This window comes from Ixodes scapularis, unplaced genomic scaffold (assembly GCF_016920785.2).
Source record: "Ixodes scapularis isolate PalLabHiFi unplaced genomic scaffold, ASM1692078v2 PGA_scaffold7__128_contigs__length_106722199, whole genome shotgun sequence".
NCBI classification, from domain to species: domain Eukaryota; kingdom Metazoa; phylum Arthropoda; class Arachnida; order Ixodida; family Ixodidae; genus Ixodes; species Ixodes scapularis.
In genome coordinates this window covers 17223550-17234619 of record NW_024609882.1, presented here as the reverse complement: position 1 = coordinate 17234619, position 11070 = coordinate 17223550, and the positions used below count along the sequence as shown (strand labels likewise).

The 11070-nt window shown below is 46.7% G+C and overlaps 2 protein-coding genes across 2 annotated transcripts; one reads left to right on the top strand and one right to left on the bottom strand.

Moving 5' to 3' along the window:
* Positions 1–2603: 2603 nt before the first annotated feature.
* Positions 2604–4622, bottom strand: LOC120850119 (the record flags this gene model as incomplete). The annotated part of the gene is made up of 2 exons (XM_040222483.1): positions 2604–2618; positions 2967–4622. Coding segments are annotated over 2 exons (1671 nt in total), but the record flags the coding sequence as incomplete, so codon positions are not given.
* Positions 4623–8989: 4367 nt separating this feature from the next.
* Positions 8990–10015, top strand: LOC8023240 (hsp70-binding protein 1-like). The gene has a single exon (XM_002399656.3). It carries the CDS (start codon positions 8990–8992, stop codon positions 10013–10015), a length of 1026 nt encoding a protein of 341 aa, XP_002399699.3.
* Positions 10016–11070: the final 1055 nt, after the last annotated feature.

The window sequence follows — 11070 nt, the reverse complement described above, 5'->3', positions numbered from 1 at the left end:
TTTGCAAAGAGCGAACTTACCCGAGGAAAAAGTAAAGAAAGAAAAAGGCTTAACTCCCATGAAAACCCAGCGAAGCCACCAGTCTTCAATTAATAGGGCGCCCTATTGTTTGAAGACCGGTAACTTCGCTGCTTTCCGACGACGAGAAGACCGAGTAACTGCTTTTGAAACGGAAGTCTCTCTGCCTGCGGGGGGAAGCTGGCTTCGGAAATCAACACAGTTCGCGGAAAGCTCGTGTTACGCTCTTATTTGCTGCTCCTCTCGTCTCGTACAAGAGACGTGGCGTCCTCGTAGCTCGATTTGCTCGATTCGGGGCCGCCATAACGAGATGCAGGCGACTGAGGAACTTTTGCTTCCCTGCTTTAGGGACGAAAGTTTTTCCCTTTATGGAGGAACTTCGGTACCCATGTACTTTTTGAAAAACACTGCTTTCAAATAATTGAGTTTAAAGTAAAAAAAAAAAAACAAAAAAAAAACAGGTGAATAACAAGTTGCTATTTGCACCAAAACCTTCAGAGTCATTTCTTCAATAGCCTCCAGCTTGGTACTCATATGTCTTGGCTTTTCAGCTTGTCAGGCCTTTTTTGTGACCTGTCGTGCCGCTCGGAACGCAAAGTATATATTCGAATGTGGTAAACTTCCCTCGGCCACTTGATGGTGTTCCACCCGGGGTTCAGTCCACAGGACTTCAAAATATTGGCTGGTGCAGTGCGACCATCATCGAATGTAAGAACAGCGTCAAATCTCGCCATTTTGTCATTACAAAAACACAGGCGCTTGAAAGCACTTGAAAGTAGACACTTTAACCTGCACAGCGTCTCGGGGTTATCTTCGTTGAAAAAGAGCTATGCAATATCTGCCAGATAATTTTTAAGATGTAGCTCATTCCGGACATGCTTTTAAATGTAGTGTTGATTTTTTTTTTTTTATTTATTCATAAACAAGGAGCGTATCCCAAAAGGGGGCGTGGTCACCCGCTACTTGCTTTCGAAAAAAGTGTCTTTCAGCCCGAAGTTGACTTTCTAAGAACAGCGTGACAATTGAAAATGTGCAGAAAGAAATAAACATTTCATATTGAAAAAAAATAAAAAAGCTAAAATCGATCTTTTTAAATAAAGTTTTTCTTACCTCGTATTTTTAAGGGTCAACGAAGTATAGTGCCAGTAATACCCCATTCACACGACCGTAAAGGTGCATTTAGCTAAGGGACCTTTATTCTCTGCGGCCAATCAATTAACGATCTTCCGCGCGTGGCGTGTGCTCGCTACGAAAGAGCACGGGCTGATTCGCCGATAGCAAAGGGACCTGTGTTAAAGGTATATACCTTTATGTTGACCGTGTGAATAGATCATTTGCTATAATACCCAAGCATCAAGGAGAATGCAGGGATTGGTGTTCCACACGCGCACGCCTTTCCCGTATAAAAGATTCGAAGTAAATAACCAAAAAATACAACGTTGACGAACGCGCGTGCAAGATACAATTTGTTTTAGGTTTTTGCTTTAGAAAAGTTACTAGCTACCCCGTGCGGCGCGCGGAACACCAATCCCTGCATTCTCCTTGATGCTTGGGGAATATAGCAATAGGTCTATTGGGTTATAAGCTAGTGAAAGCGAAAAACATTCCATGCGAATATCGTTGCACGTTCCTTTTAAAATGGTACGGAAACGAAATGTTTGCACTCATTTCTTTGTTTCGATGTGTCTATGTTCTACCGGCAGCCCAGCAACACAAGCCTAGGCTAGTTTCTTAGCGGCAAAAAAAAAAAAAAAAAAAGTAAATAAAAAATATAAAAAAACTGATTTTAGAAGAAAATAACAGATTTCGAAATTGCGTCTGGTGGCGTTCTGTAAAGCTCCGTTGAAATGCCGCCACGTCATGAGTTTTATGAAAGCAGCGCCAGTTCGCGGCAGTATGGCTCGCTCGTATGGCACGCTGCGGAAGCACCCGTGGAATGCACGCTGCTTCCGCAGCGTGCATTCCACACCATCAAGATCGCCGTTTTTTCAAGACGTTAGGTAGGGGCTTGATCTGAGGATGTGGATACCTCTGCCAAACCTAAAGCCCCTTCATGTTTTAAAAGTAGAGCAGCACTGAGCTAGATTTCAGATGCCATGTTCTTCCCAGAACTGGCGCGAAGCACGTGTCTCGAGCATTTCCACAACAATAATGAATGGCGCCACTTTTCCCAGGACAGAGGGGCTTTATGCCAAATCTAAAGCCCTTTCATGTTTCAAAAGTAGTGCAAGGTACGTCGATGCACGAGGTACGTGCAACCTGCAGCCGCTGGAAAGATCATGGCGGCATAACGCAGCCCTGAGCTAGCTTTCAGACGCCAGGTTCTTCCCAGAAGTGGCGCGAAGCACGTGTCTCGAGCATTTCCACAACAATGAATGGCGCCACTTTTCCCAGGATGAAGGAGCTTTAACCAAATCAACCATACCACCCCCACCCCCCTTGCCATTGCTGCAGGGTACTAACGGTTATTTCTACTTACCGGTTCCCTCAGGCTATTACTTCGGCGGTATGAAATAAAACACGGTGACCCCAACGCTCGTGGTACATTAAGTACTGCTATGGTCGCGAACGACGTTATGGGCAAGCTAGAACGTACAGTCCTAGAGAGAAATTAGCATTTATTGAAAGGAAGACAGCGAGGTCAGCCAGCGCTTTGTGCCGGCTTGCTACGCTGTGAAAGTAGATGAAATTAAAAAAAGAAAAGGAAATAAAAAGAAATAGTATAGACAAAGATAGCAAAGATACGAAGAAAGAAGATAAAAAGATGAAAAGAAAAAAAAATGCGCACGCACACAATACACACACACATACAAACTCACAAAACTGTTATGTTGGCAAGTGTTGGCTCACTTTGCAGCACACTGGACTGCAGTTCCTTAAAGTGTTTGTTGAAGATGTGCCTTCTTAATGAAATGTAAAAGAGCTTCAGTGGCCTTGTAACTGTCTGCAGTGGAAGGCCAGGGTCCAAACAGAAGCTTCAAGTCCACCTGGTCCTCTTCCTTTAATTTCTGGCGAGTCTTCAGTGCGGTCCTTTCAATACTGTAATCCCCGCAGGCACACAGGACGTGTTCGATGTTATGAATTGTTCTACACGATGAACAATCGGAAGATTCAGCTTTGCCAATTTTATGAAGATAATATTTAGTATATGCAACATTGAGCCGCAAACGATGTAACACCGTCTCAAGTTTCCTTGGTAGTCCTCGTGGTATCCGGAATTCGAGTTTAGGATCAATACGGTGAAGGCTGTAATAGTGATATTGCGGATTTTCCCATAAAGATAGTGAGATTTCATTTCCGATAGATTTGATTAAATGATTGGCATCAGATCTTGAAAACGGAATCGATACAGAAATTGTGCTCTCGTGGGCGTCTTTAGCGGCTCTATCGGCGCACACGTTTCCAATTATCCCGGAGTGGCCCGGTATCCACTGCAAGATGAAGTGATGTCCTTGATTCGATGCATGCTGAATAGCCTGTAAAATATCATGGACTAGTTGTGAGTTAATGTTGTCTTTTCTTGTCGAAGATAGAGCGTACAACGCAGATCTGGAGTCGACAAGTATTGCCCAACATCGTGGGCTTTCAGTGCCCGCGTGTACAACAGCTGCACGAATAGCTGCTAGTTCTGTCGCTGTTGATGAGGTGGCGTGGCTTAGTTTAGCCTTTATGTATGTGGCTGTGGATGGAATGTATACCCCCAGGGCTGAAGATGTGGGAATTGTAGAACCATCGGTGTAGATATGAGTAAATGACTCGTAAGTTCTTTGAATATATTCGAGAGATATCTGTGTAATTACCGGGGAAGGAGCTGAATTTTTTTTAGTGATTCCTGGTATGCTTGTTCTTATTTCCAAGTGAGGGTACTCCCAAGGTGGATATTGTGGAATCGCAGCTGCCTCAATTGAACTTGGCATATAGTCTTCTAGTACCATAATAACTTGCGCAAAGCCAGATGATGGTCTATATTTGACAATGTCTACCAGGTGGTGTTTGTACACTCTGGTTTTGTGTCGTAGATGAGCTCGCAGTGTTTCTTGCGTCCTTAATATTGCGGGAGATTTCGCACGAGATTCCGCCAGAGTTCCAGAGGTGGAGGTACATTTTGGCAATCCAAAGCAGGCACGAAGTGCTTGAGCTTGCGCGCTTTCAAGTTCTTTAAAACAAGACCGCGAGACACGTTGCATGACTGGCAAACTGTAGCGCATAAGACCGACAAATAGAGCGTTATACAGAGCCATCAGCGCCGATACAGAGCATCCCCATCTGGTTCCACTGATCATTTTGATTATATGTGTAAATGAGGTGAGCTTTTTCTTTAACCGTTTAATATGGGGTCCCCACGTCATTTGCCTATCAAGAGTCACGCCCAAAAATGCATGTTCGGAGACATATGGGATTGGGATTCCTTCTAAGTTAATGGGGTATCTGTATGTTTGTTTCATTGTAAACGCCAACGCCGCAGACTTCTCTGGTGATATGTACAAGCCTCGGCTGCTAAGGTACCGTGCGGCAATGTTGAGGGCTTTTTGTAGCCTGGCTCTGTTTATATATAAAGACTTGCTCGATGACCAGAAACATATATCGTCAGCGTATAAAGATACATGGACAGAAACAGGGAGTACCTTCAGAAGGCCTATAAGGCATATGCTGAACAGCATTGGACTGAGTACCCCACCTTGGGGAACCCCCTGTTTGACCTCATGGAAGTCAGTGTTGCCATCTTGTGTTGATATATAGACTTTTCGTTCTTTAAGGTAGCTGGAAATCCATGTAAATAAGCGCCCTCCGAAACCAATCGCCTTCATGTCGGAAAGTATGGCCTCGTGTTCTACCGAATCGAAGGCCGCTTTTATGTCGACGAATACTGCGGTGGTGACCTGCTTGACTGATTTCATTTGCTCTATACTAGACACTAGATCTATAACGTTGTCAATACTGCACCTACCACGTCGGAAACCACTCATGGATGAAGGATAAATGCATCTATTTTCAAGATCCCACTCCATGCGTGCAAGCAGCATGCGTTCCATTATTTTGCTTATGCAGCTAGTTAATGCGATCGGGCGATATGAATTGATATCGAGTGGTGGTTTCCCTGGTTTGAGAATTGGTATTACGCGAGCGATTTTCCAATCTTGGGGTATAATGCCAGTCTCCCATGAGGTATTGAATAAAGTGAGTAGGGCCATTCTAGCAGCTTCCCCCAAGTGACGTAAGGCTGAGTAGCGTATGCCATCTGGACCTGGACAGGACTTAGTGTTGGATGTAGCAAGTGCTATGTCTAGTTCCTTTAAGTTGAAACGGTCGTCCATAGAATTACATGCACTTACAGGGACGTGACCATCTGGGGCACCCTTGCTGTGATTGTTACCGGAGGGGCAGCTTGTAATCTTTATGCAGAACTCTTCTGCCACGACTGTTTCGGGTATTTGCCGTCTCAAAGAAATGGCTCTGAAGGGGTGAATTTGCTTTGGCCTTACGCTGAGGCTTCGCGTGATGTGCCATATTCGGGTAGTTGGCTTCCTGGGATCAAGGCCGGAACTCAGTGACCTCCAGCGTCTTCTTGAAAGTTTGTCTAAGTGCCGCTGTACACGTTTTTGTGCTCGTCTGGAAGCCTGAATATCTTCAACGTCTTGTGTTTTTCTTGCTTTTCGTTCAGCCCTTCGACGGATGCCACGAAGACGCTCATATTCTCCATCAACCGTTGTCTGCGGGTTTGTCACGTTGAAATATTTTGTTGCTTCTGAAGTGGAAGATGTTATGGCATTCACAAAGGATTCTGTTCCAGTGAGCATAAAACTGACAGCTTCCATTTTTTCTTGAAATATTTTCCAGTCGGTAGAAGGTACCGAGAAGCGTTGTTTGGAACAACGCAGACCTCTCACTGTGGTGTGTGTCGGTGCATGGTCACTTCCGTGAGTTTCAATGTCAGCGAACCATGTAGTTTCTTCAGCAAGACCTGAAGATGCAAACGAAATATCTAAAGGGCTGTTCACTGATGCACCTTTAAAGAATGTAGGACTTCCATCATTTAGTATTACGAGATCATGGTTTAGCGTAATTCCAAGTAATGCCCTTCCTCGAGCATTATTCTTCGCACTTCCCCACAGTGTGTGGTGAGCATTAAAATCTCCTGTCAGAAGACGTGGTGGCGGGGTTTGTTGGAGAATAGCTTCAAGTCTCTTAGTGTCAAATTCTGCTCGAGGAGGTATATAACCAGTTATAACACTGAATGAGATATCGCCTTTTTTTATAGTCACAGCAATATATTCATTTGTCATATGGGACGAAATATTGTGCTCAATAAATGTGAGATATTTTCGAATGCCGAGTAATACTCTGCTAAGACCGGTTTCTCTGTGGGAGTGGAGAAGCTCATAACCAGATAATCTGATGTTAGGTCCTACTCTTGATTCCGAAATTGCTACTACAGGAAATTTGTGTTTGAAGAGGAATTGCCGAAAATTTGACAGCCTATTTCGAAAACCTCTTGCGTTCCATTGAAGGACAGTGGCCTCACTTCGTAATTTATCTAGTGACACCAGAGCATCACGAATGGAAGGACAGCATCAATCAACGTAATAAGCGCTTTGGCTATAGGCGAATCCCAAGAGCAAAGAAGATTGCGGATGACATTGACAACTGTCTGAATCTTGGCCTCAGACATTGGTGGTTGCTGTCGTGTAGACTTCTTTTCGGGTCGTTTGGTTTCTCCTTCTGATTTATCCGTGGATTTTGAAACTTGTGTGGGAAGAGTTGGAAATTCATCTTCACTGTTCCACTTGATTGGGGGATTACTCGTGTTTTTCTTCGCGTATTTCTGCAGGTGTCTCAGGTTGGACTGCTTGGCTGATGAGGAGTCTTCGCTCGTTGGGAGTTCTTGAGCTGCAAATGGTTTGTTTTCCTTTGACGCAGTCGTTTTAGGGGTCTCTTCTGCCAGTTGTTCTTTCGATGCGAGCAGCGCCGCTTTCGCGGACGCATAGCCAACTTTAGCTTGGCTCTTGTACTTGTATATCTTTTGTTCTCTTTTGTATGCCGGACAAAGATGAGATGTCGAGTCATGAGCTTTGCCGCAGTTCGTGCAGAGGGGGTTGTCTGCATTGCAGCCGGTGCGTTCATGTGGTCCTCCACAGCGTGTGCAACGTGACTCTTTCGTGCACGCGGTTCGAATGTGTCCAAACCCATTGCATTTCGAGCATTGGCGAGGTTTCTCTACAAACGGTTCCATCCTGTATCTTGTATATCCAATCGTGATGTATTCCGGCAAAATGTCTGTGTTGAGGACAACCTTAACAACTTGGGACGTGCCTAGTCGACGAACGGAGATAACAGGCGCCGTAGCTCGTATAGCCACCTGAAGTTCCGTGTCGTTTATGTCTGACGGTACTCCGTATACAACTCCGATGGCCGATTCACGGGGAAAAGGCTCGTAGGCCTGGACAGGGATGCCTCCGATGGTGGTCAGTGCAAGCAAAGCTTTTGTCGCATCTCTGTTTCTCGTGTCTATAGCGAGTAGATTCAGCCTTCGGTTTGGCCTGACAAGGATAATTCCATCTGGGGCAATCATCTCTAGCTTCTCGGTGATTTTCAGCGGATTGATTGTGGCGATTATTTTGGATGGATCTTTTGGCTTCAGTACCACTACAAGGTGGGGATGTTCTTGTTTCGTGTTTCTGACGGTCTTATTACTTGTCTCGGAGCTGCTGGAAGCTTTGCGTTTTTTGCGACTCTGGACCAGGTTATATGGGTCGGAATCGTCACCGGGATCGTCAGAGATGCTCTCGTAGTAGGAGATTGTGCTCGAAGCACTTGACGTACCCATAGGCAGATCTTCCATTTCGACTGAAGGTATGTCCTGGCCGGAGGAAGGGCCGGCCTCGGCCATGGCAGATGAGCGATCGACTCAATTCGAAGAAAATGTTGCCTTTGGCTGGCCAGGGAGGTGAGAACTTTGATTAAAAAGGAAAATATAGAGACGAGCTCAGGATCAGCAACAATAAGTTCGACTTCTTCTTCCTTTCCACCCGTACAGTCCTAGGACAATACTGCTTATAGGCGGGATCGTCACACGTTGGCGCCACCAAGTGGCAACGCTTGACACCACGGTACCCTTGGCAGTGCAATAACTATTGACGTCACTGGCGCAATTGCGCTTTTCGCTGGCCGACTTTGAAGCGAGAAAAAGAGAGCTCACGCTCACGTCATTTCGTTTCCGTACCCATTTAAGGGTGAACGGAGTATTGGCGACGTGCCCGATCAAAAGCGTCGCTGTGGTCGGCCTGCCGCAACTGGCCGAAGGCTGACTATGACGTCAGCAAAGGGTTTCTCATCGACAGAAATAAGGGTAACGTAAGGACTTCAATCGTCACGCGTTCGGCAGTGTTGCTGTCAGAGCTCTATGATTTCAAGCTCCCGCCATGCTCTTTACGAACACCATCGAATTTATTGTTCGCAAGGTAATGACGTCACGAGAGGGAACCACAGGAGGGCGCCGCCGAAACATCTCGCCATGGAGTGCCTTTATAAGCACGCGCGCTTTTGCTTGGGTGGTGACATCTCAGCCATTTTTCCGCCCACTCGTTTTTTTATGAATTTTGAAGTGCACGCTATCCGGTGTCACTTCGCTCGAGCGCGTAGGTTTGGCTAATGCACAGACGCCATTTTACCGCCCAAGTCACGCACCGAGTGCGCGAGAGCTTTACGCGCTGGCACATTCAGGGCAACAATGGATGTCCTCACCCTGACCCTAATCTCGCCGCTTAGTTCCAGATTTTGTACTGGCTATATATAGCTCGTGACCTTGCGCTGCATCTAACGAAGAAGAAGAAGACGAAGAACGCATTGAAACCCTCGGGCTGGGTAGGCTGGGCGTTTACTGAGCACTGCAGCGACCGGGAAGCATCGCACTGCACTCGTCTTATTGTACAACGCCCAAGAATAAGCTTTTCACCTCCAACCAGAACGCGCCATGGACGCCAGTGAGCACCCGCAATTTGCGACAGCCATGGAACCGGACCTGCCGCCACTAATGCCAGCTCTAGACCCAGTCAGCCCGCCACTAATGGCAGCTATAAACCCAGTCCTCCCGGCACTAATGCCAGCCGTGGACCCGAACCGCCCGCCACGAATATCACCCATGGACCGGGGCCACCCACAACTACCGAGCGCCATAGACCCTGATCGCATTCATTGGCTGATGGAAGCCACTAACCGTCTCCTGGTGAACCCCTACGACGAAATGAGGCGCAGCCTTCAATCTATACGGGAGTGTCTGCAGGAATCCGAAAACATCGCCCGAGTCCTGGTGTCCTGCCTGTCTAACGTGGCACGGTTCGTCGACTTTGTAGACTACGCCAAGGACTTCGAGAAGATGGGAGGATTCCAGGTGGTACCGGCGCTCCTGGACTACCCGAGCGCCTCCGCTAGGGAGGCGACATGCAGCCTCATCGCGGAGCTGGTGCAGAACAACCCACACTGCCAGAGGGCGGCCGTCCTCAGCCTCCGCAAGCTGCTGCGACTCGTGGAACACGAGACGGACGAAGACGTAAGGCTCAAGTCCCTCTACGCCGTGTCCTGTATGGTTCGACAAAACAGGCAGGCCTTTGAGAAGTTCCAGCAGCTGGGCGGCACGCCGGTGGTTCGGAGTATCTTGTTCCACTGCGAGTCGGAGAAGCTAAAGACCAAGGCGAGCTTCCTGGTGGCGGCGCTGTGTTCGCAGGAGGAAAGCTTCCGGTCAGACCTGGAGGTGTGCGGGTTCGTCCGGGACGCGGTCGCTCTGCTGCCCAGGATCCACGGCACCTGCAGGGAGTTTCTGCTGAGGGCTATGTTCACTCTGGCCAGCAACTCTCCGCAGTTTCTAGAAGCGACAGTGAAAGACGCGCTCGAGTCCACTCTGCAGACGCTCGTGCACGAGCATCGAGGCATCCAACAGTTTCAGGAGGAAGTGGAGTATTCGGAGAAACTGCTCAACATCGTTCGCGGGGTGTCCACATAGCCACCTTAAACAATTCAGCTTAGTCGGTGTTGCATCATCCGCAAATGCCGTCCCGTTGCTGCTATGGTATTCGCATGCGCGTCAACCGACTGTTCTTTTATTTTTTTATTTTTTGTTGGACAAAAAGGATATAACGTAGAGCTTCCGACATCGTCCATTGAACGGGGCTCGCATAATTAATAATCGATTCAATAAAGTCATTGTGCTTAGACCTCTGTGCAAACAATTTTATGGAAGGTCATACAGAGGCCGCACGTGCTTTGAGTATGTTTGCGAATGCTATAGCTTTCGTGCTCGCTATTTAACCGATAAAATGTCCGGTGCCCTTCTTGTCGATTCATTGGCCAGAGAAAACAATCAAGTTATGGCATTGCGTAGTTTCCTTCCCCATGTGCCCTTGTTACGCTATCTTTAATTGCATCGTTGGAGGCAATTATCGGAGTCAATATTTCCTTCTCGAAGCGAAAAGAGCAAGCAATTTCGTTAATGAAAAGTGTATCGTTGAATCGACGACCGGGCCTTCAAGTGCTACGCCTCTCAGAGAGCTTGTGGGTCGTCGAAGACGATGGACGAAATTCGGGCAACTCGTTGGCGGGTTGCGTACCTCTCAGTAAGTGTATTGTTTCCCCAGTTAAGATACATATTTCTTTGCAGAACATTAACATTTGGCTGACTTTTTTGTCCGCCTACACCAGCGTGTTGGTGGGCAGCAAAGAAGAAATAGCGAACAACAAGGCTGTATTCTTTTTTTGTAACCCTCGATGATTTGGGTAAAAGGGTAAAACAAAAGATATATGAATGCCTAGAATATGCACAAAATTTAGATCCTTTTGTAATTACTTCTTTCTGTAATTGAGAGCCTATTTAGTATTTAGGCACTTGCCTTAAACAAGGTTTTAGATTGCCGTTCTCAGTGATTCCATCACGCTTGAACATGCTGATAAGTATAGCCACAGACGCGTAATCTGCATGGAGGAAACTTTATAAAGTTTAGGAGAGAACAAACTAACGTCCATTAAAAACAAAACATATGTGGCCACTGAGGGTTTCTTTGA

What these genes read in the sequence shown, in the direction of transcription:
- LOC8023240 (XM_002399656.3), top strand. Translation starts at nt 8,990, where the DNA reads ATGGACGCCAGTGAGCACCCGCAATTTGCGACAGCCATGGAACCGGAC.